The 26,375-nt window shown below is 37.5% G+C and overlaps 1 protein-coding gene across 4 annotated transcripts in view; it reads right to left on the reverse strand.

Annotated features, from left to right (window-relative positions):
• LOC119157487 (connector enhancer of kinase suppressor of ras 2-like) overlaps positions 1 to 26,375 on the reverse strand; it is a 214,629-nt gene that overhangs the window by 111,093 nt on the left and 77,161 nt on the right. For all 4 annotated transcript variants that reach the window (XR_005107546.1, XM_037408478.1, XM_037408479.1 and 1 more), the window contains exons 3-4: positions 8,323 to 8,525; positions 6,911 to 6,998 (exon numbers count right to left, since the gene is read on the reverse strand). Coding sequence is in view for 3 of the 4 variants with exons in the window: in XM_037408478.1 (XP_037264375.1) it covers positions 6,911 to 6,998; positions 8,323 to 8,525 (291 nt within the window). In the remaining variant the exon portion in view is untranslated. The remainder of the gene's footprint in view (positions 1 to 6,910; positions 6,999 to 8,322; positions 8,526 to 26,375) is intronic.

The raw sequence follows: 26,375 nt of genomic DNA on the forward strand, positions 1-26,375 counted from the left end.
GTGTGTCCACACTGTCAGTTTGGTTTGCTCCATCTTTTGCTTCAAGATGGTTGCTGATTGTCTACACCATCCACAAGGGACAAGAAACAACAGTGGTCCCATCTCTTGGAAAAAGCCCCATAGCTGCTCTAGCTTTGGACTTTGGAAGGCACAAGCCACACCAAAAAGGGACAAGATAGGACATGGGCTTGCTCATGCTGAGCACTGGTCCAGGGATAACCAGGGGGTTTCACTGCCTTAAGATTTCCCAAAGAACAACTTCATCCCAGCTTTCCATTATACAACGTTGCTATTAATCAATTTAAAGCAGGCCTGAAACACAATATTCCTGATCAACTTCTTAATTTGCTGAAGACTTTTAACTTCTAAAGCAGTCATTTTCCTATTTTGGCTATCATTTTAAGAATAATAAATCTTATCACTTCATAACTTGAAGTCATTACTCTCTCAATCTGTGTTTTGATTTAGTGATATTACAGTGGCTAAAATACTACTTTTCCTTCATAAAACAAAGCATACAATTCCTAAGAGATCTACTGCTTCTTCTGCTTTTTAATGTGTTGAGAATTTCCTCAGTAAAATCCCCTCTCTAAAGCACCAGACAGGAGTGGCAAGGCAGTATTTAACCCCTTCCTACAGGAGAGGGCCCAAGTGCACTGGGCCAGCTCTACCTACCCTTCCCCAGCCAGGCCGCACTACAAATCACCACTGGGCTCTCCGGCTATATTTTACTAAAATACAAAATTAAAAGGAAAGTACAGAAAAGTCAAGTTTGCCAGACAGAGTAGAGATTAGGGTCCCTGGATACTTTGGTCACCCTCTGCCAAGGCCTCAGCCCCCACAGCAGGGCTCCACGCTCCCCCCAGCTCTAGAACCTTCCGCCCCTCCCCTGAGGCAGCCCACCACACTCCTACGCGGTGAGCACCAGCCTGCGACACCTGCCTGTCATAAAGGGGTGCTTTGCTGTGACAAAATCTGAGGAGAAGCTGTTCCTGGGGTATCCAGCACCTGTCCGCACTCAGGGAGCGGGGGAGGCTGTGGCTGGCGGCAGGGCCAGCGCCCGGTGAGGGGGCAGCGAAGGGGCCGCCATAACACACACCCGGCCAGGCAGCACCCTGCTCAGCGTGCGCGACTTCTCTACACCATATTGGAACTGATCATTTACATCTCAGTGAATTAAGAGCCAATAAAGAAAAGTTACGTTGGGAAATGGTAAAATACTTCTCAAAATACTATGTCACATTGGAAAAAGCTTTCTACAAAGCAAGAGAAGGATGTAAGGATTTCAGGACATATTTTTAAGGATAGGGATATGAGAAGTAAAAAAACCCAACCAACCCATCTTTCTTACTTGTCTTTTTCCTTGAATAACTTTCCAAGTAAAACTTGAATTGCTGATATACCTAAAAGATCCCCCCAATTAACTTAAGATTCACTGTAGTTCTTAAGATTTCCTCCTTGGATCTTAGTATGTTAGCAGTAACAGTTAATTGCTTTAAACTTCCCATGAAATAATTCCAACATCCTCCCTCCGTTTACTCTAGAAGAAGATCAGCTATATGATCAGCTTAGGCTGTGGTACTCTATATGAGAAATAGCAGCTAACTGGCAGATCTCTGCTCCTCTTGTCCAGGAGCTCAGACCCTCAGCGATATCCCACCCGCTGCGGCCAGGCACAGCTCTAGAACCTTCTTTCTTGGGTGCTGCTCTGAGGACCCCGTCCCTCAGCCCACCTGAGGCTGCAGAGCAGCTCCAGCCCACCCGAGCCTCTCAGCCCTGGGCACAGGGAACCCTGGCACCCTCAGGGCTAAGGGTCATGCTCAGTTTGGAGGATTGGCACTTTTGTAGAGAAACTGATTTCTAAGTGAATACACTTTAGAGAATATTGCTACAGAATAAGAAAGACCACCACGAGTGCCAAGGAACACAGAGAAGAATTTATATTAGCATTTCATGGTCAAGCATCCCTTTGATGTTTCTTCTGTATTCATACTGTTATTTTCTATAGCACAAAAAAAGAATTCAATTAGTCAGTTTGGCTGGTAATGCCCAAGGCAGTTTTTCCTACAAGTTTTACACACTTCAAACAGCACATCCACCATCTCCTTTTAACCCTCCAAGTACCAAGAGAACAAAATGATCACAGCAGGGCTTACAGCTTGACTTCAGAGAGAATGCTCATTTCTAAATTACTCCTTTAATTTCTGTTCTAAAATACAGTATAAGCTTCATTCTGAACAAACCTAATTACTTCAGGTCAAAGAATAGAAGACTTATGTATAGTAAAACTCAAATTTTACTGTTTTGTAGAGCAGAATTAATGTTAGCTACACTTATGTCGTGCATTCAAGATTACATTAGCATTAAAAATGTTAATGGCTTTGGGATTCCTTCCAAGATAGATGCATAGACTATTTTTATAAATACATCAGGCTAGTTTAACTGAGAGGTTAAAAGCACTTGCAATATTATACTAAAACATTAAGATATGTAGGTCACAATATTCTTCTGATTTATTTTTCTCTGATAAATAGCAATGCACTAGGGATCTCATTAAAAAAAAATCTTCCAAGACTAACATGTTTATATTTTTGATCTATTTTTCTTAGAAAATAAAGAATAGTTATAGTGATAATCTTTCTACATCCTCCATAAGCAAGATGACGTTAAAAATGTTTTTTCTTACAGTTTAAAAAACTTTAAAAAATTAGTAGCTGCATTCCATCTCCCCTCTGTAAAATGGTAAAATACAGGGATTGCAAAACCAGTCACAGCAGCAGTATTGCATACAAGCCAGCTTCTGCTCTATCCAGAACATCCTGCCTTTCAAAGGTACAGTACACCTTTGTAACTCTATTAAACAGCATTCTTTTGAATATTCATAAAGAGAAAAGGTCAGTAGGACTTGTGCTCACCCACACTATATTTGTAATTTTAGTTTCTAATTCCCAAAGGAAAAAAATGCAAGTACTACTGAAATTTGCAGATACCATAAAAAATGTTTTATGACAAGTCTTGGGGACAGTTAACTAACACATAAAAATACCAATACATATAAAATATTTAGTTCATTAACTTAGTACAATAAAACAGCATGAGTTGAGTCAACTACTGAAAAGAAACAGAGACCCTGTAAAGGAGCAGCTTGGAAGAGAAGTTAAGACTTTGTGATGTTTGCCAGTTGAATGCCATTTCCCAATATAACACTGCAGTAAAGATCTACTGCAATCTTTGAATTGTGGATATGAAAAAATGATATTTAAAAATATATTGCTTGCATACATAAAACCAAACATACCCTTCTGGAATTCACACATTAAAAAAAAATGAGATTGCTCTGAAATAAGGCCAGTATACAACAGTAAATACACTAAAGTAACTTTTACTTGGTTTAATTAAGGTAAAAGCTTGATCACAATCTATATTTAGAAAACAGTGAACAGATGTTTGATAACAAAATGTTCTTTAGCAAATGCAAGCAAAGTAAGATTGAGGGACTGAAAGCTGCAGTCTGCAAAGTTCAAACTGAAAATAACACCCATGTTTTTAATGGCACTTGCTGAATCACAGAATAATTCAGGTGGAAGGGACCTCTAGAGGTTACCTAGTCCACCCACCCACCCAGAGGAAGGCTAATTTAGAAGTTATACCAAGTACAGGAAACTACTAAGAAACAACAGTTTCTATCAGTTGCAGTACCAATGAGATAGTTTCAAAAAACACATGCTTCACCCTAAACATAAAGTATTTGACTAAAAATTAGGGTCAAAATCTGTGATATAGTCTCTGAATTTATCTCAGCAAGGTTAATTAAACAATAATAAAGGGGAGAACAAAAAAAATATGTTTGGCTTCTGTTGGAAAATAATCAGCTTAAGTTGTGCTGACATACTTTGGTAAGACACAAACTTTTTGTTTAGACAATGTTTGTTCATGCAGTTTAATGTACATATCAAAAGTGTCTATCACAGGTTTAAAATTCTTTGACATTCAGGAAAAAAAAGTCAGAAAACCAGCTTCTAGTAGAATTAGTGAAGTCTTTCTACTAAATGAAAAATTAACCAATGGCTACATTTTATGAACAAAATTCCAAACCTGTTCTTCCCCAGTTATTCTAGTTATCTTTCCCCCAGGGTAGCCTTGGCACTAAAACATGACCAAATCCAAATCCCAAATCCAAATTCATTTAAGATAGTCTGATGGATTCATTTTCAGAGCAAAAAGGAGAGCTAGTCTACCTTAAAGCTAGAGCTATACTTCGAAATGAAGTGAGGAAGATCAAACATTTCAATACCCTGTTCTAACATGCTTTTTTTTGCACATTATCATCAATACATTTTGATGGGACATTGCACCTCAAAATCGGATGTTTCTGCAGCTTTCTGCATAACACTGTTCTTTTATAGTTTCCCTACTTATTTTAGTAAAGGTGAGATCATGAGGGATAAGAAAATTGAGTAGAATAAAGTGCATTCAGAAGCATAAATGGACATAAAAACTCCTCTAAAACAAAAGGATAGAAGATCAGTGTTCTTGTAACCAGCATGAGAAGATACTGTTTACAGATTAACAAGTGACTGCTTATTTGTTGAGACATTTACATGGTATGTAAAGAATAACACCTGATATTGCAGTTCATGTCTGGTTTAAATTTTGAATGAAGTTCTCATCTTCACACTCATACAAAGAATATGACCTAAAACCTAAAAAACCTACTTTCTGGTTAGATATAAGAGTATGTCACTCAGATACATACATCATAGCAAGGAGATTCATAAGCTGTGTCAATATTAAACTAAGTTTACATAGTAATGCCCCCTATTTAGAAGGAAGTTCACCTCAGGGGGCAGCTGTAAGTTATGCACATATAGCATGTTAATTTTGCACAAAAGAAATCTTCAGGTTGAAGCCATTCCTCACTCAATGTGCCAAATGCATAGCCTTGACTGCTGCTTTCACACTGACTGAATTAGATATCTAAAGTTTATATAATTTGTAAAACAAGGAGTATCAGAAAAGATCTGAGATCTAGGTTTTTATTAGCTACATCTTTCAATTCATATTTTATCCTACAGTTAAGACTGCAATTCTGGTTTAGGTAAGACATTTCTGCTTTCACACATTAAGATCAATTTTCCTCAGATATAGTTAGTAACAGGAACACCGTCTGCCTATGAATGATTTTATCAGCTCTTTCTGGTGACAAGTTCAATATACTGTAAAAAGATCTTAATAGATGACTATCAAACAACCCAGATCTGACAATAAGATAAGAAAAAGACAAAATTTTATTTGTAACAGTCCTGAAGAACTAACTAAACATTCTTCATCCTGGAATATCTTGGAGTTTATGATAAAAAATAGATTTGTTTTTAAGTTGTCAAAAGGAGGACAACTTATGAAGTGGAGTTGAAAAATTGGAGGGTAAAAAAGAACCAAAGTATTGCTGGCATAGTAGAACAGAATTTCAACTGCCAGAAGCAGTGAAATGAACAACAAAAATGGAGACAGCAATTCAAAATTATACTATTTTCACCTAGACCACAGGAAAAAATAAAACTCAAACAAATATCAGTTGAAGGGCGGAATCAAAATCCAAACTTGTTATACTGTAGAGTTCATTTTGCTTAGTCTGTAAATCAAAAATAGCCTAGTGCTATACACACCTTGTAAGAGAAAGCTTAATGAAGACACATGAATAATTAAATGCCTACATAGGAATTTTTAAACCAAGAAAAGAGAAAAAAGGTCTTTGTTTTACACTGCAGAAACGCATAAAGGACAAAGTTTCTAAAAGGAATAAAGCTGAATATTATAAATTAAGGATAATAGTGTAAAATACAAAGACTGATAGTTATCATCCTTAGTTCTTTTTTTCCAAGAACTAAAATGAAATTGAGCGGGGCAGGGGGCAGGCGAAGTTTGCTATTACTCCAGGAAGCCTTTCAAATTAGATGAGGTCTATGATCGGTCTACTGCGAGGTTACCTGGAAAACTGTGCCAGCATAGGACAGAAGCAGGCAGTGGTGCCCTGTATATTGGAGACAGCCAATTTAAGGTGCTTACGAACTACAGCTTTAGCTAAGCTTTCATCTTGCCTTCCCTCCCACAACACTTTTATCTTTCTCTTTTGCTTCATTCCAAGGCAGCCCTGCCTGCTCTCTAACCTCTCCACACATTCCCATAGCACTGTTTTGTCTCGTCAATATTTTCCTCCACTCACAGGTGAGGGAGCTCACTGTGGTTCTAAAAAGTATTTCCACTCAATCTTTCTGTACCTTTGTGTATCCTCTTGTCTTATGTCAGGGGCAGACTGTCAGAGACTATATTAATTTTATGTTCCTGTGGACTGTACTATATTACAATTAATTAATGAATAACAGTGATGATAATACTACCATCTTTTTTTCCATATGCGGTTTGTTTAATGTTATGAATATTTCATGTTAATCATTACACAACTTTCATGAAACTGGCTATCCTTTAAGTGAAGAAGCAACACTACAAGTTGCATTTGTATGTATTGTAAAAACTTGTCCCTGAAAGATTTTTGATCATTTATATTTTAATCTGTAATAATACACTGTTAGCAGTAGTTAAACTGTTTCCCACTGTGGCTTTGTTCTCTTAACACTTGCATGGTGATAGAGAACCTGACATGAATTTGTCTACTCAAAATCAAAGTGGATTATTTTAAACTTCACACTGCCCTTCAAAGTATCCAGGCACGTGAAGATAACCAAAGTCCAAAAATCTTCCCATCACTCCCAGAGAAAGAGAATATGCAAAGAACATAGAGGTAATGCTAAAATAATTTTTCTGGTGAAGTAAAAGTTTAGTAATGTTTTCCTATTACAATTTTTAAGCAACAGTATGAAGAGGACTCAGAGTGGAAGATAAACACTCCTACCTGTTGCACAATGGTTGTTAGTTCCAGGCACAGTTGAACAATATTGTTTTTCAACAGTGAGTATTCTGTCACACTGACAAATGGAGACCTGTGACAAAGGAAGGGCAGGTTTATACAGCATTAAGGATTATAACACCTGTTTACAGTATAAGCCGATATATGTAATACAGAGTTCAGTTCTACACCACAGAAGTGTGAAAAACCTAATCATGATGATCTCCAGCAGCAAGTTACACAGCTTTTGTGACATACACCTTTGAAACAAGAAACAAAACAGGCAGGAAGGTTGTAAACTACTTTTTGGCCAGAACATCAGAAATTATCATTCTTGTGGAAAGCAAAAATAAGAGCTTCCAAATAATTGCAAATAATCCAGATTTCCTTTGTACAGCTCACTAAAAAGAGAATATTTATAGTAGGACATCACTCTTCAGCAGCCATTAGCACCTTAATTCAGAGAGCAAAGTAATGCTTACTTAATCACTAACAGCTTCCTGCACACTTGGATTTTCTTCAGGCGCTCCAAATTCTAGCTGAATCTGACCCCATTTGAATTTTTAAGAGCTGACAAGGTCATAGCCTGAGAGAGTATGACTGCTGGCATTAGGTTAGGAAGATGTCACCAGGATTATACAAAGCCTGTAAAGGAGGGTGATTAACTTTCACTGTGATTTCCAAAGTGCCTTTTATATATTCAAGAGCATTCAGATTCAAGATAAAGCTATCCATTGCTGTAACTCCAAAGAAAGAGAAACATAAATGATCTGGTGTTATTTTATGTTTTGGTTTCATTTTTTCTGCAATCAAAATTATAACTGCATTTATTCAGAGAAATATTTTTAATCACATTCTCAATTCACATATAAAAGAAACCAGTGCTTGATTGTTGAGTGTTAACCAACACCACAACTGTACCTAACACATCAGTCTTACTCGATAAAAACTCTAATTTAATTTTCAGACTAAGCAAGTACTATAATTTATTTGAATATTCTTAATTGATTTGCTCAACTCCAGCATTTTTGCGTCTTTTTGATGGCTGAAGGACAGTTCAAACTCCAAAATCTTTTCTTTCTTTCCCTTCTTCTGAAATTACTGATGACGTTGCTACTTGTGTCAGTGAGATGTCAACTTGGAATAGCACAGAAGTACTAATTCCACACAAAATACCGTTAGACTGAAAGAATCTGAAAAAATAACTAGATAAAACTTTAACAGCCTCCTGACAGAAAAGGGTATCACATTTTTGCCTCAAATATTTGAGAAAGTTGCAAAATAGAATTCAGAGTTAGAATTTCAGAACTGCCACTGTAATATTAGAATAGAAGAGTGCAAGAGAAAAAGAAAGAACAAAAACAAGACAACCCAAAGAATTATTCTCATGCATAAAGGATCAAGGAATAGCAAATTACCTGTCCAGCCAGGCTAGTAAGTTCTTGGCAGCACCAATCAGGTCAACTACAGAGGTAAGAAAATCATTTGGCAGTCGTCTGGAGGCCCTGCCATCATAATGGCCACTCCTCCTTCTACCCGTTATAAAGTTCTGAAGATTTTTGGCTGAAGCATTCAGCTTGTGAGACAGAGTTCTCAGGTTTTCGGTCTCCAAACCATAATTCTAAGGGGAAAGAAGAAGATACACAATTAAGTGAAATAGTGTCTCATCAGCTACACGAATATAACTGTGAGGTTAAACATGAACGGTATTGGTCAAAAGGGCAGGGTAGTTATGGAAGCCTGGTGCCAGGCTAAGCAACAGACTACTTCAGTACGTGCAAGACACATCCATCCTGTTGGCACGACCACTTCTAATGTCATCAATGGTCACAATTCTGGAGTCCCTAAACCCATTGGTCCAACGAAGTCACTGAGGGGAAGGTAAAAAGAATCCCCGTATGCTGAGTCTCATGATGTTTCCCAATTTCAAGTGAAGATGAGTCAGTCCACTATCCCCTACTGCTACAGTTCAGTGTTAACCATTCGGTGTATTTGTTACCTCTGAGAGCACGTCTCTAGCAGTCCCACTGCACTGGCTCTCATTCAGATTTGTGTAAGTCCCTCTAGTAACCTGTAATAACTCAGACTTAGCAGAGCTTCCCTTTTACTCATGCTGTGAATAAGGTATGAGATCTTACATGGCCTTGGTGATAGGCTTTTACAGGAAAATTCCTCCCTGAACCCTGCTGTTGGTGAGCAGCTCTCCCACATGCAATGTGATATGCGAACAGTCAGATCAGGGCAGAGCAAAGACATGGTACTCCTGTCTCCAGCGGCTGCATAGGGAAGGATCTGAGGAAAAAGCAGGCATATAGTAACAGCTGTTGGTGGTTCAGATACTTCAGTCAGTGACAGTGTCTTCATATTTAACAGCTCTTAATGGATTTTCTTCTGTTCTAATTCTGTTGGGGGTGGGGGGAGGTGTTGAATCTAAGTAAAGTTTTCCATACACAAGTCCCCTTTCCTCTTTTTCTGCATTCCCTCACCCTCTGTTCTTTTATCATCAAGCCAATTCCGTGCTTAGACCCAGATAACAAACACAAAGATATCTCAGCTCGAATACATTAAATAATTCACTCAAATTCACATAGAAAGTCTCAGACACACTGAACTGAACCCAGAGTTCCTGCTGCCACAACAGGATGTAGCACATGAAAGAATTTAATAAACATTTAAACAAAATTAGCTTTCAGAGTTTGAATTAATTGCCCACTATTTGTTTCAGCCATGCATATTTTACAGAGAATGACTGATCTTGAATATCACGTTATTTTTTTTACCTAAACTTCTTCCTCAAAACAGAAAATAGAGAACTGCGAAAAATACACAGTCTTCATGGATGTCAATATGGATATTTGTGTTAGAAATGATAATTTCCAACACCAAGAAAAAAAAAAAAAAAGCACTGACCAATAATAAGCTTCTGAGTTGGGCTTGTATCTAAGTCAAACAAAATACAAACGACTGTTTGGTAAAGTTGTTTGGACCAGTTACAGCTGGTACTTGGGAATATGCCTTCTCTGCCAGCCATTTTCCTTCTCAAAGTTCACTCTGAAAAATAAATCCAGCCACCTGCCTGCAGTCTGGAGGGCAACCTACAAGAAATGGAAACACTTTGCTTTCTTACTTAGCTCACTGCAAAGAATTCGGATTTAAAAATAATTTTAAATAATAGGGACAGAATTAATTTGTTGTATACATATCATGCCTAAGGCATCACAAAAAGTCAGTCAGGTTTGGAAGCATCCAGTTTAAGACTGAATGTTGAAACAAACAAAAGTTACACTGGTTTAGCTACAGATGAGAAAAATTCTCTTCATCTTTTTTTCCAGAACAAATACTGTACAGTTAACAACAGCACCACTAAAGTCAGTCATTCTATTTTGGAAAAGTTTAAAGTTAAAAAGCAAGTTGTATTTGGTATTAGTATGCCACCTGGTTAATATTTGCAGCTAAACTTTTTTTTTGTTTTTTTCTTCTTTTTTTTTTTCCCCTCTTATTAAAGCACTGAAGGAATTCCCTCCTCTGCTCTATTTTTCTCTCAACTTCTACTTGTGCCAAGACGATGACCAAGTGGACACGTTGGGGTGCTTTTACCAGCTAGCAACCAGCTAGGCAGGGCTTAGTTTCCCCTCAGAAAGATTTTGATTTTGCACACTCACCAACACATTACAAGGGTGGGAAAAGAATGGTTAATAATAAACCTTCAAAGTATCACCTCATCCTAATTTTCTGCACCACAGCTAACCTCATGTCAGCTGCACACATTCCCCCCTCCACCCCCGCCTCCTGTGCAGTCCGTTTACCAGGCTGAAGCTCTGGTGTCACGAAGCTGCATGAGCCCCACCATGGCAGTACATTAGAAAACTACTGAAGGACTGTGGCCCCTTTCGGGCTTGCCTAGCCAGCAACCAAGGTGAGGGGATAGAGAAGAGATTGTTCCAGAGAAGAAAAGAGCCAGCAGGTGGGTACACACACAAATTTAGACTGCATCGATTATGATTCAGCAAATGTGCTTGAAAACCCAGATGGAAGAGTTGCAGTTTGTGATAAGGTGGGTAGCCCTGTTCTGTATATGTGATACTGCAAGTATCCAGATCTATTCTGATTCCCGCAGGTATCTCATCTGCATGATGCTAACGGAGACAGTCTCAAACCTGCCAGACTAAATCGCTATCACAGCTACCATATCAGACTTCAGTTTTCACAGCCATATATTCTGCCCTCACTGTGTTAAATACGTGCTGCTATTGTGAGACACACCACAGAAATGATGCTCCCAAGCCTGCAAAATTCTGTCTCCTGGCAGGTGATTTCTTTCTTGCACTCTAAATCCTAGATATGATTTCTGATTTATGAAGAAAGACAAAAACCCCAAACAAAATACTCTAAAAGGGACAAGAGGGTGCCTTTAGCATAGGCAGGATTATTTTTCATACCAAAAGGGGGGGGGGGGGGGCCGGGAAGCATGGTTTGCTCCATTCCCTGGTTTTGTTTCATGATGCTTAAAGTTGTTACATAATCTTTCTTACCAAATTACTCCATTAGTGGAAATGGACATACAGGTTTAGAGAATGAATACTGACTATTAAAGCAACCCTAAACGCTGTCTGCCTAGAACTACACAGCCGTACAGTTTGTCAAGCTATCATGGAATCTGGATGGCAAAACTGCTTAGTGGGAATAGAACGACTAAAGCTGACTACACTCCATTTCAGTAAAACGGGCCTGACGGGTATATTGCAGAAACGGTGACTGCTGGAAGAAAGGGCCAAAGTAACAGCACATCTTGAACACAGAAAGATGTGACTGGCAAATTTATTAAATGTTGGCTTAAGCTTCTTCACATAAAAGCACCATTCAAACAGTAAAAAATTCTGTATGTCCACGGACTGTAATATGTGCTAGCATTATTAGCTTCACACAGGAGTTACACAGAGATTATCTGATTTGTTCAGTTACAGACTGACTCAGTAGCATATTTTAGGTTTGAGCTCAGCAGTTCCTGATGCCCGATTCAATGACAGGAGTTGGAAAGAATTTCAAGAGGTAGAAATTAAACAGAAATGTGAGATCAGAGCCAGACAAGCTTATAGAAGAATATCATTAGCAATAAAGCCAAGAGGAAGATGTGCTTAAAGTGACACTTAGTGAGATGTACAACTGGCTGAGGTTTAAGGACAAGTCTGCTTGCTGTCTGTAAAACAGTTTTCAATTTTAGCAATTTCATTCTCTAGTCCTCAGATTTTCAGACTATCAGAGAAGGTTCCTGCCATCCGCCTAGTACTCTCCTGTACAGTTTGAGATGCCAGTTTGTGTTCCTAGTGATTAGGGTTACTGTGGGGTAGCAGGAGGCAAGAGACAGGACAGATCACCCCCAGGGCTTTTGCACTTGACTTTTTTTTTTTTTTAAGCACAGAAAAAACAGGTGGCTGTTGTCAGAAGTGTTAGAATTCAGAAGACATGAGAGAATACCAGGTTTTTTTGAACAACCTGAAAAAAAAAGTTTTTACTAGTGCAGAGTAGAAGATATGATGGAAGACATAAATTGCTGAATATCCCATATAGTTAAAAATGCATACAGGAAATCGAAAAACATGAAATCATGCCTGCTTTTCATGTCATAAATCCAAAATGCAAAAATAGCTAAACACACTGTGACAATGAACCCGCCCACTCTGCATCTGTATCACAATTCCAGCTAAAACTTCTTTTGTGCATAAATTCTGGTTGGAAGTTCCATTTTTAAAAGACAGTGCAAAAAATGGGTACTTTTTTATCTATCTGACAATATAACAACTGTGCTTTTTACATATTCAAAGAAGCGGAATGAAAAAAGTCTTCAGATGAGGCTTCGGGTGTTTTCATATCTCATTGTAGGTATGTAATAACATCACAAATTAGTATTTTACATTAATAAAATTATCTGTGAAAATTTTAGCCACTGAGATAAAATAGGCCAAATTAATGTAGCAAACAAGATAAATAACAAATAAGATGGAAAAAAAAGGTAAGTGCTAATCAATTTTTTGTAAACACTAACATTTGAAGATCAAAAGCAGAGCAAGAAATATCTACATCATAAGAAGAGTTTATTTCTTCTGTGGAAACACCACCACCACCCCCACCCCCCCAGCATTATATACTTAAAGGCACTTATATAATGAAAGTGTTTTCTTATAATCTGACCCACAGAGGTAAAAAAATGTGCTCACACAGAATTTTTTTTTGCCATGGGACACAATTTTAGCTAAAAGGTTTATATTGCATAAGTAATGCCTTTAAATTACCTTAAAAACAGGTTTATTTTTAATTATAGTAGTTTTTATTGATGTCATTCATGTAAGTAGTCAGTGTAATATATGTATAAATACATGTATAAAAAGGCATATACAGCTTTTTCTGTAGGTGATATTTTGAGAATGTTGCAATATCCACTGAACTGTCAGGTTCAGAGAATTAAAAGGGCAGAGCAGTAGATCTGACTGAGGAGATTAATGGAAACAACTCTGAGTGATATTCCAGCATCTTTCATGAAATTTACCACGTTAAGGCATTTAAAATACCACAACCTAAATATTGTGCTACACTACCATTCTTATGTTTTATGCATAAACTGAAAGAATCCCCACACTTTCTCAGTCAGTCCCCTGTGGGAGCCATAGCTGCAGGTCTGTTTCAGACAAGACCTCAGGCCCATTACCGAATCCACGTGGCAGATGTGCCTTTGGCCCTCTGGGTACCACCCTGCCCCTCAGTGCAGCAGGCTACTCCCCCTCTGAGCCCATCCCAAAAGCAGCACTCATAGCTCACTCTGCTCCTCCTCAGAGCTCAGCTTCCCAGTTGCTTTAAGCTGACCTATTTGTGAACTACCACAGAAAGATGCTGCATGTCCTCTTCCTGAGTCCCAGCACCACTGTATAACCAACAGGGTTAGGAAATTAATCTAAAATCTCAATCTTCAAGCACATCTTCCCCACTGCAGACTGGTTTTCAACCCATTCTCAGATGACATGTAAATTGACTTAAAGTTATTGTGGATTTGCAACACCTGATGCAGCTCTGCAGGGATGCCCGGCCCCTCCTTGGCTGGGAAGGCAGGCCGGTCCTTCCCAGGCTGCCTGCTCCCCCCGCCAGCCTGCCTGCTCCCCGGGGACCCGCACGCACCCGTGCTCCCAACGAAGCACAAGACCTCTGCCCACCTGTCCCCCTGGGGCTCAGCCACAGCGTGGGGCTCAGACGACTAGCAAAGAATTCCCCAAGCAGCTCTGGGCTTCAGGAATCTCCTTTGGGAAAACAGGATGTGCCAGATGGGATCCCGTAACTCCCTGCGGTCTACATCACTCTGTATGCTGCCCCCAAAAAGGCCACATCTTCACAATGAAAACGACAGTGTTTGTGATAGCATATAGTCATTTAGCACTTAATGAATAAAAACAGGCAAACACAGCCCCTTTAATAAGAGCAAAAATCCAAAATAGTCATAAACTAGATTTTAGCATAAATAGTCCTAGCACTTAAACAGAATGAAAACCATCAAAACACTTTATTTTTTATTTCCTTTCTGGAGGTATGTTTTTAAATGTTAAGAGCCTAACAGAAAACACAGTAGAAACCTAAAGTACTTCTTTCTCTAAATATCTCCTTGATTTCATCAGGTAAAGCTGTTAAAATTTTCTGGTGATGTTTTTATGATACAACTTAAAACTGAAGTTGTCAAAATAGTATGAAGTTAAAGTATGCAAGGCAGTGCATTTCTGTCAGGTGTGTAGATTTTTTCTTCTTTAAAAAGAATTTACAAGCTGAATATCCTTTAGATATATAGCAATTTGAAGGAGGTAAAATATTTCTTTAATGTAAATCACGAAAGTCCTTCAGTTGAAATTATGTGAACAAGTAAGCAGGTTTTACACTAGCATTTAAAATACTGAAATAAAAGTATGTATTAAACCTTAGTGGGTCATATTCTGTGGAACCAAGTATTTATTACAGATTTCAGATAAAGTGCTAAAATATCTAGATTGGTATCCTATGTCAACAGAGGTAACGCACATTCAGCTGAAAAAGAATGAATTACACCTTGTTATTAGTGTATTACATTTGGTAGTAAAGTTCTGCTGGAGTGGGATGCAGGCAGAAAAGAGAACTGACGTGTAGTCTGCTAAGTTACACCTTTGGCATAGCTGATGCTTACAGCGTGCTGGGATCTGGGGTTTGTTGACCTGTCCATTTCTGATGCACTGCACTAAATACATCGTATACCGCATCCTGGGGAAAATGTAATGCTTCATTGCCTGTGACCATTTGCTGATTACCAGTATCCGAAGCCTCAGAACTGAGGTCTTATTTAGAATCATCAAATGGTTTGGGCTGGGAGGGAGCTGACAGCCCCCCGAGCCCCAACCCCCGCCAGGGGCAGGGACACCTCCCACCAGCCCAGGTTGCCCCCAGCCCCGTCCAGCCTGGCCCTGAGCACCCCCAGGGATGGGGCACCCACAGCTGCTCTGGGCAGCCTCTGCCAGCGCCGCCCTCACGGGGAAGAATTTCTTCCCAATATCTGCCCTAAGTCTGCCCTCGGTCAGCTTAGAGCCATTCCCCCCCGCCCTGTCACTGCACCCCCCCGTACAAAGCCCCTCCCCAGCTTTCTTGTCGGCCCCTTCAGGTACTGGAAGGTGCCACGAGGTCTCCCCGCAACCTTCTCATCTCCAGGCTGAGCAACCCCAGCTCCCAGCCCATCTTCACAGCAGAGGGCTCCAGCCCCCTGCTCACGTTCCCGACCTCCTCTGCACTCACCCCAACAGCTCCAAGTCCGCCCCGGAGCCGAACGCAGCACTGCAGGGCGGGCTCACGAGAGCAGAGGGGCAGAACCACCTCTCTCGACCTGCTGGCCACACTTATTTTGACAATGGTTGTTCCAGTTACTTTATAGCAAGGAGATGCTGTACTGCATGCCAAAACGTATTAACACACAAAATTATACCTATATCCATATTAATCAGGATCAGTTTCCCAAATTACAAAAAGAAGCCTAGCTTATTGAAGAAATTTGCTTACCTCTGCATTAGAGAAAGGAAAAAACAGAGGGCACATCTGGATATGTGCTACCTAAACTAAAATATTCAATAATTTATGTATTTTAAAAATATATAAAATCCTAGCCCCTGTTGTTTTGAAAACTATAAATGTATTAAGAAAATACATTCATCTTAATGGCTGGGGACTGCAGTTCAAGTAAAACATTGCCCAAATAGGTTTCAGCTTTTTCTTTAAAAGCTTTTCTCATTCTAAATCAGTAAATTAGCAACACTAAAACAATCCTTCTCACTATCTTTAATAACATTTGCCTATCAGTTTATTATGACAATTAAACTGCAGTATTATAACCTAGTTTATGTGCACTGGACACATTGATATTTCATAAAAGTATGGAATTTATTAATAACTATGGTAATACTTTGCAAAAATGCAACATCATAATACAAATTAGAACATATTATCTGAAACACATAGATTCTTTTCTGTGCCATTTTTCTCCCCCTTGTGCTCTCTTTCATTATAATTATCTTACCTTTCAGAAGGAAATTGTGTCACAATTTTTTCTTGTCTCCTTAGTCTATAATTTGGAACTTACCACAGTGCTTCAAAGCACTTCGTATCTATAATAGGAAGGTATACATTCAGTAGATATAGTGCTAAGATTAAACATTTTAACCTTATTTTAAAACTTGACATTTGCATTGTGTTTTTTTACTTCCAGAAGCTTTACTATTTCCATTGTAATTGATATATATATAAAGGTAATGAAGCATAATTAAAATGTCTTGAATAATATTTTATTGAAAAAGCCATGTGTTTCTGATTTCAGATAAGATTTAGAACATCATAGTCTTTCCTTTAAAAATCAGACTCAAAAAGACCATAAGACCAGCCTCTGAAACATTGTTTAGAATATGGTATTTAAATAGATTTTAAAATTTATGTTTAAGTGTCAAGAGACTCAAATGACTGGACATCTGGTAAAAAGAACAGAGCTAGAGAAAAGCAGAAGATGCAGTTATATTCCTGCAGATACCTCCTCTGAAAACATGCAAAACACATGGTTGGACTGGACCTTGAAATGACTACAGATCAAAGATGATCAAGAGAAGACCACAGACATAGTGTGTAGGCTCGTTGTTCATGGATCTCCAAAGGGTCACCGATTATGACAAGACCTGACTCGCTATAGGCCAGGCTAAATCCGCACAGTATAGTAGTTTCTGTTGTTGAATGGTTAGGATAATCAAGAATTCACTGGTGTCCTTATCTACTGCCTCAACATTTTTCAAGTATCTTCTACATTGTAGTTCTTGCTACAGGTCTCTGAACAAACTGTGTAAAGCCTTCTTGGTCTGCTTAATCCTAATGGAGGCAATGTGATTTAAACTGTGTAATATCCAAATACTCTCTCTAATTGGGTAAGCTTGAATAAGCCAGAACATTTTAATGTTTCTGTTTATGTATGTATACATATCTATCTATATACAGAGAATGAGAATACATTACCATGGTACAAGTATCTAAAACATGAGAAGATATGAGGAAAGTGAATATGAGGAAAGTGATTCAAGTGAATCAGCATAGGCATTTAAAAAAAGTCCAGCAACAAATCAAATACAGAAGTACCTCTATCAGGCTAATCACTGTGAAAAGTGTGCATTTTCTTAAAATGCACTTCAAAATTATATCTCAGCATACTATGTGATCACACAGTATGATCCAGCACATCATGACACATCATCAATGCAATTTTTGGTTAAGATCTGTAACAACATGAAATCTGCTGTTCAGTTATGTAATTTGCTTATTGCCATAATAAAGTCAAGTATAAAGAAAGCGTACTTTTATGCAAATAAAAATGGCTTGATCACAACACCTGGTCCCACGTGACTCTGGCCACTGGTCTGAGGCTTTCAACATACAGAAGGTTCACACTTCTGTATGTAATATACCCAAATATATTTTGAAAGATCCAACACTCTGAGTCTGCTGGCCATATTTAAGGAATACCTTAATTTCATTTTTCCCGTATTTTTTTTCTTTTTTCTTCCTTTTATTTTCTCTACCCCTTGAAGAGATTTCATTTAGTTTTTAGCATCTAAAACCTTAATATATTCTTCAGGTTCAGATCAGTAATTCAGCAAGTACTTGATTTTTTTCCTGTTTTTAAATAGTTAAATACCTATACCTTGCTATATATTATATCTGTACATTTCTGTTTAATAAATAACTATTTAGAACTAAACTAGAGGTGTGCAGCAGGGACTATAGAACAATAGTAGGCAAGAACAATGTTTTAAGATTTATTAAACAATATGCAGTCCAAACAAACTTTTGTATGTTCTAGATCAAAAAGATATGATTTAGATGTAACAGATAATTTGTTATATTGAAGTCAAGTGATGTTACAAACAAAACAGGACTAACGATATATTGGGGATCAGCTGTTTTACATATTCTACTTTTTGCCTGGGATAATCTAAAACACTGAAACCTCCATTTGTCTGTTTAATGCCGATTCTCACAAAAGTTTTAAGAAGGAAAGTTTGAAGAGAAGGGATTTCCTTTGAAAGGAGAATTTGTGTCTCATTTCAGTTGTAAAGTGGAGCATGGTCATTTACAGGTCTGAACCATCAGTAGTTATTTCTGTGGAGGCAATGAACCATCAGTTTCAAAAACAGGAGAGTGATCCTAACCTATGCTTAGAATAGTACTTCAGTTTATCTGAAAAAGAATGCTTTTACTACTTTTCCTTTCAACTTCAGCAGCATCCTTCTGAGCTGCTCATCACTGCTCTCCCACTGTACCTCTAATTCATATTTCCAGCTTAACTCCACATTCATTAAGAGTTCAGATCTAAACTCCCTGGAAGTGCGTTTGCATTTTCATAAAATTCTCCATTTCAAAATGTGTTTAATGTTTTCTCATATTTTTTGAGCAAACCCGTAATATTACAGCAGCATGAAATAATGAAACCTTCTCATAAACAGACTAACGTAAAATGGTGAATGTATTGCACCATCCATACACCATTTCTCCTCTGTCAAGCTAACATCTGTGCATATTTAATAGCTTCAATGTCAACTCTCAGAAAAAACACCAGTAGGAAAATAAAGCTGTGGCAGCATTTCTTTTCCGATGCGCATGAAAGCAAGACCTGAGAGGACGAAGCAAGTTAGTCTATTTCGTGGCTTCTTTTCACATCACAAGATAAATTCTTTCCAATCACTTCAGTATTAAGTAAGGACTGATCTGCATATGGCTGTAATTAAACAACATATGTAAGCCAGACATCTGTGATGGCTTGACCTCCTCCATATGTGTATGAAAACAAGCTATGAGGTATATGCTGATTGGGGATATCATGATAAACAAACGAGACCAAAGGATGACTGGCAGATATTAGACCGTGGTCTGCTCACTTTTAAAAATGATTACCAAATACTGCCTGCATTAGTCATCACCATGCCTGCAATTGCTGTTTCCTACTGTGCGCCATGCTGCGTGCTACTGCCAATACATTATGTCTCTCACAAATAACAAAATTACACCCAAATTCTTCTTTAAATTTCCTGTTGCTAATTGAGGGAACTCCACTGACTTTATTTCAAGGGCAGAATGTCTCAAGCCTTTACTACGCATTTCCAGTACTCTCTGATATTTATTCATGTGCTGCATCCTTTTCAGCAATATCTAATAAAGCCATACACATGTAGTACACTGTTCAATAACCACAAATCTTTATTATTTGTTACTAAAACCTTGTGACCAATTAAACTTTGTTATTTTTTTCATAATAATCATAGGTGTGTGTAAAGAAACAACCATTCAATCATAGGAAGTCTCATTTTCTCATTTGAAAGTACCTATTAAAATGAATTATAAGACAGAAATGCAAGACTAGAGAGGATAAGAGATTCAGTGCAAAACACGGAATTAAAATCTTAATCAGTGGTGAATTATTCAAAGTTCAGAGAATAAATGATAGGCTTGTCTTTTGGAAATAGAATGTCAACACTGACCATTTCACTTCAGTCTGACATTTAGCTTAGATTCTTGCAGTATTGATAGCTCCATGTAAAAATTATATCAATTCAGGAAAGATATGTTACATATATTCACAACAATTCAGAGAGAACCATACAAAAATTAAACTAGTAACAAGATTCTTTTAAATGGGCATTAATAAGAATATGAAAAAAGTTAATTTATCTATTTTTATTATGAATTTGCTGAAGGCTGCTAAGAAACTCAGTCAACAACAATTACATGAATATGCATGGGCATACATATATGTATTTGCATGCATATGAATTTATCACAATAACTGATCACAGGTAATTACTTAGGAATTCAGGCAGCTTATAGTAATTGATACTGTAACACAGAGCAGTGTGAAAAATAACTTACTGGGAATTTATGAAAGAAATTGCTCCTTGCAAATGAGAAAAGCAATTTTTCACAGGGAAAAAAATCATCATTCTTAACTTACACTGATGTACTCCCTCTATTTCCTTCGCACAGAGGATCTCTACAGTATAGTGCTTCCTACCAGTGCAATATAGCATGCATTGCATCATTCTTTATAGATTTCAAATCAGGATCCTAAATAAAAAAATAACTATTTTTTTCTGCAAGGGAAAGAAGATTTTTCAACTGAAACACATCAGCAATAAATCAGATGTGTTCCTTTCCGGAAAAAAACAAGCAAACACCAAAAAACCCCAAGAAACCCCTTACAGCCTTAGAAAAAAATAATAAAAGCTAATTTAAAATGCTCATAATATTGTTTCTACCTATTTTAAATACCATATAAGTAGTAGTGCAATTATTTTTCATTAAAAGACTACAAATTGCCAATGTATTTCACATAGACCATTACAGAGACAACAATTTCTTTGATGTTTAAGACTTTGAACATGTGAGCAAGCCAAGAACATTTCTGTAAACAACTGAACTTTTAGGTTATTTTAAGTAATTTAAAATTTTACGTTAGTGGAATAATACTTTTTTAATTTAGTGGGGAAAAGTTAATGTCTTCCTGCAATAGTGTGTATTATTCTTCCCTTTTGTTCCAAAAATAGAAACTTGTACGCTCTTTAATCTAATATACCTTCCCCCTACTATTTAGTGTAATTACCTAGGTCTGAATCAATATTCCATTAGCTGGATTCAGTCAATGAACCATCTTTCACTGCCTGCATTATTCTAGTTCTAGGGTTTTCAGTGCTGGCATGCTGCAAGCATAAGCTATTGCAATACTAGCAAACCAGCAGTCATGCACAGGCTTTAAAATTGCAGCGTAACACCAGATCGTTTAGCAAGCAGCGGTGCTGAAAAGGGCTGATTTTCAATGGTCTGTGTCCTGGTCATGCCCACACCCCCTCCTTCACAAACTCCCATGCCGTCTGCCTACAAATAGAGGCTGATAGCACAGGCTCGGGAGCCGGGGAGAGCCACACGTGAGCTGGCTGCAGAGGACACAGGCACGGACCCGCCACTGGCCACATGGCTAATGCCCCTCCCCGAGGATCAAGCACATTTCCTCCCAGAAAGTCACTACTTTAGGATACACCCCCCTAGTGAACTGCTGACTACCACAGCACTTGCAGGAATCCTTGTGGACTTAGCTGCTCCATCAAGTTTGATTGATGTTGACTAAAACTTATTAGAGGTGCTACAGGGATGGACTGGTGCAGACATGGGTAACAGTCACAAAAATACCTCATCTGCTTTGAGAATTATTCTCACACCCAAACATGTATGGGAATTCAAACAGCTTTGGCAAAGACTTTTAATAAAGCATGCTAAGTCAAAAGTACAAATTTCAGCTGGCTAATGGATTTAAATTATATATTAAAATGTTTAACGTAATAGTACAAAATTAAGTGTTATGTAGCAATACACCAAAAACATATGCTAGTTTCTGACCGAAAGCATAAAAGCCCGCTGTGCTGCAATCATGATTTGAGAAAAACTAAGTTTTCCTTCCCTAAACACTGCTTGAAGTGTTATTTCCATGTTTGCAATAAACTATCAGAATGGAAGAGATACCACTGAGCACTCCAGAATTTAGAATTTAACATTAATTAATTTAACTCTTGTACAAAAGGATAGTGTTCTAGTGGTGTTTTTATGAACAACATGTCTGACTAGATTTATAAGTTTGGCCAGTGTTACAAAACCAGAGTGATCTAAAAAATTTAACCTGATTTGCACTAGTTCCCACACTAAAACTTCAAGCTTCATCCCTTCAAGGTGGTCAACACTTGACTCTTATTTCTGTACTTAGTCTTGCAAAAAATTAAACACTCGCTTTCCTCAAGGCCCTGTGACATAAATGCATTCTCAGCTCAAAGTCCTACCCCCTGCCCCGCCCCCCCCCCCCCCAAATATCATCCAGAAATGGAAAAATAAAGGTGTAATGCACTATTTTATCTCAAAGAGATTAATGTTTGTGGTAGCATTCATGAGGATCTCTCACAAGATAGTGGAAAGCATTAATCACATACACTCTAATGTCATCAAAAGCAATGCAGAAGTCTAGCACCACATTTTATCATGAGGTAAGAGGTGACAGGACACAAATATCACAAGCATCTTTCTTTTTATTTCCTTTAGTGTAGAAAGAAAAAGATGGGAAAGAAAATGTTAGTCCTCTGCTGCACAATTTATTCAATGTGTCACTAGCTATTCCATGTACTTCACATTGAAGTTTTAGGGAAAGCAATAATTCATATAAACTAATTGGATATGCCAATTCTAATTAGTCTAGAAAGACTAGGTATATATCCTTAGGAGACCACAGGATATCTAGACACTGCTGCAGACAAATCAAGTATCCAAATCTTGGCTAGTCTGTGGTTTGGGACACAAGACACCTTACACAGAGCAATTCAGAACATCGGAGCAAGGCACCAGGGGCATGAGGTTAAAAAGAAGCTGCCTCTCCTGCTGTCTGGTTTTGGCAGACTTGAATACTGTGCAATAAAGGATGCCTTCTGAAATGCAAAGAAATCAAAGCAATAAGCCACAGACATTCACAACACTGTAACATGCAATGTTCAACACAAACAACCATGAAGTGAAACAGTGTTACTATATAGCTTTTTCTTTTATCACTATGCAAGGGAAATGTCCATTTCTGTATCCCTAGCAGTAACTGTGATCACTACCATCAGCCTTGAAGAAAGTGAATATCCAGAAGAGCTGAAATTACCAAAAACCCCAAAACAAAACCCTGTTGGCTTCCAGATCTAAACCTCAAAAGAAATCTCTGATGTCAGAAATGAACGTACAATCAGGGGCAGAAGATTGCACACAAATTACAATGTATACCAACACTATTTGGATTGCATTTCAGCCAGTACTTTCCCTCCTGCCCTGGTCAACAGCATCGGACGTGTGGTTTTCCAGCACCATATCATTAGCCTACCTAATCATTTACATAAATTTCTGCTACTGCATTGGCATCATAAGTAGCCACACAATTTAATTGTACATATGGTGTGCTGTTCTCCATCAGTGAGCGACAGTAACTCATAATATGAAAAGGAATAAAACATTCATTGACAGGATACCACTGAGTTTACCTAGACACATAACCAGAGATAAGATACAGTAATGGATTATAATAAATGGATCCTTTTATAAATTTATAAATGTAAATAACTACATTTATTTTTCAGAAGCATGCAGTAGGTTCCTGTAGTAGCCTATTACCAGCCTAGCCCGCAATGCATTAGGATCCTCATATTCATGGCTACTTAAACAGACACATTTTCAGAAGAAAATTACAAGCTTTGGAGCAGATTTAACAGTTTGAATAGAACATGTTTCTCCTTATTTTGTGGAAAAAAAAAAATTGTCATGCGACAAGAGGAAATCTTTCAACAATGTCAAAAGACAGGGAAAACAAGTCTGTTTTCTCTCATTAGTCTGTTTACATTGTCTTGCTCTACAGACAACTGATATTCATAAATTCAAGGTATAAAAATAGGAGTCAATACAGCACATTTGTATTTTTCCTGAACTTTTTTAAAAATATCCCAGGCTTAAGTAGGAAGAATACAGAAATACTTACAACCTGAAGTAATTTATCTGATGTTTGATAGCCTAATACCACTAAAACTGGATGCAGTACTTGTGGAAAATAATTAGATGTGGTCTACTGGAATCCACCTGACCTGCAGCCCACTTGCTGCTACTCTCTTCCCCTCTCAGACTGTATGCAGGTAGCTGAAATTTGAGTAAAATGCAGCTAACCTCCATTCTCAATTTCTATTATATACACCTCATGTTCTGACAACACATTGGAATACCTGAACAGGACCATTTCCAGTCTGTGTTTGACTCCACAATATGCAGATGTCACATAACCAGAGGGTTCTGTGCATTCATCAGAGGTTATGTGCTCTCATCTGCTGAGGCATGATTGCTGTACGTGAATGACAAATTCATAATGGACAAAGTTTTCAAAAGAGCCCAAGCTTGTTTCTAGTGCAACTTAACACACAAAACACCAATTCATAAGTCACTTAGATTCTAAATTCCCTTTATAACAATCCTGTGCTTGGGTACCTCTGAAAATTTTACTTACTAAACATCTGTATGCTACTTTTGGTGGTACTGCTGCAGTATTCCAAAACATTCTTACTGTGCAAACAATAGCTTTGGAAACCACGTGTTACTATGGAACAACTGGCGTTGAGGTAGTAGTCCTTGGAGAGAAAACTGACATGACATCCAGAAAAACCACCGTCTACTTTCTTCTCTATTTATGTCAGCTCACATAGCTGCTGTTACATCTGGTAAGGGAACAGTGGATGATTTCACAGTGAAAGATTTTCATTTGTGCAAGGTAGTCTACACAAATAGTTAATAATTACATTCAAGGTTCTCCTTTTCCAGCTTAGCAAGACCCTGAGTTTCTTACTTCTTGCCAGTAAGACAAAACTATTACACACACACACACACGTAAAATACCTCTAAACAAAAGTCCTTTAGGCTACTGCGAACTGTTTGTGCAAACTTAATAATCTTCCTTCAACATCATGATCCTTAAATATTTTTAAAAATGCAAAAATTGGCAACAGACTTTAAAATGAGGAAAAAAACCCCAACTGAAAATCCTTAAAATAATTTATTTTTCCAAATTGCATGATTTGAAAACCTAAAAAAGAATGAAGCAGCTAATTAGACTAAGCAAAAGATGATACATCCTTTCTAATATGTGAAATCATTAAATAACCCATTCAATAGTATTAATTCAATGGTTTGGCACAGCATAATAGATAGCAATGGACTGCCAGAAGTTGAACTTCATTTCCAGTTGAGATTAATAAAGCTCTCTGGATGTATATATGTTTGTATAGACAAAAATAATGTGTGTGCCAGGTTCCTCATTATACCGAGGAGATGGAGTATCACTTCGTCTCTCACTAAGAGAGATGACATTTCATTTCAAAGAAAGATTTATTTCTGTCTATTTAAGCATCAATATATTTATATTATGAAGATTTTAGACTAGGTAATTACCTTTGAATAACCTCTGAAATATGGGGGGAAAATAAGTATCTGACATATCAAATGACTTGTTAAAAATGAAACTTGATTATATACCAGATATATCAGCTGAAGTAAAAAAAAAAAAAAAATAATACTTCCCAGTATGCTCATAGTATTGACAATCCAAAAAGTGTATCAGCAGAACAAAAGATTAAAAAGAACTCAAGAGAGATCATTATAGGTATGGCCATTAAGAATTAGTATTAATTTAAGCAAAACTTGAATAATTTTGATTCAGAAGAAACAATCTTATCAACAGATATAGACACAGGTAAGAAAGACTGGCTGCTTCATCTTCAGCATGGCATACTTCAAAATAAATTATTGCAAATGGCTCCCATCCAACCAACGAAATACTATTACTGTCATAATTTTGTAAAAGGGAGGCCTAAAAAAGAAATACATTAGAAAAAAGTTTGGGAAAAAAAGCATGTTTTTTTAGTAGCTGTGTCCTAAACATTGCTTTAAAAAAGTAGTAAATATGCAAGCAAATTAAATTCACGCCAGTTATAAACACGTTGATCCACAGGTGACTTCATTTTGCCTTCCAGCAGAAAACCCATCATGCTTGGATTGCTAGCTTTTGCAGAAACTGCACAGAGAAATTTTCTAATCTTTATTTCTCCTTGAATGCTATCACAGTACAGTGCATAATTTCACTAGCTGAATGCCTATGAATTAACAGTACTTTTAATTACTTCAGATACAATCTATATTTGAGCATACTTTTCATTTTATGTTCATTTGTCTTCCATTCATTTTCCAAGTCCTTCTTCCTACTAGACTGTTTATATTTTAATTTGTGTAGGCTTTAACAATATACTAACTCCAGTACTGTCCTAATTAAATTAAATTTACTTGCATA

The sequence above is a fragment of the Falco rusticolus genome, chromosome 14, assembly GCF_015220075.1.
Source record: "Falco rusticolus isolate bFalRus1 chromosome 14, bFalRus1.pri, whole genome shotgun sequence".
In the NCBI taxonomy this organism is placed as follows: Eukaryota; Metazoa; Chordata; class Aves; order Falconiformes; family Falconidae; genus Falco; species Falco rusticolus.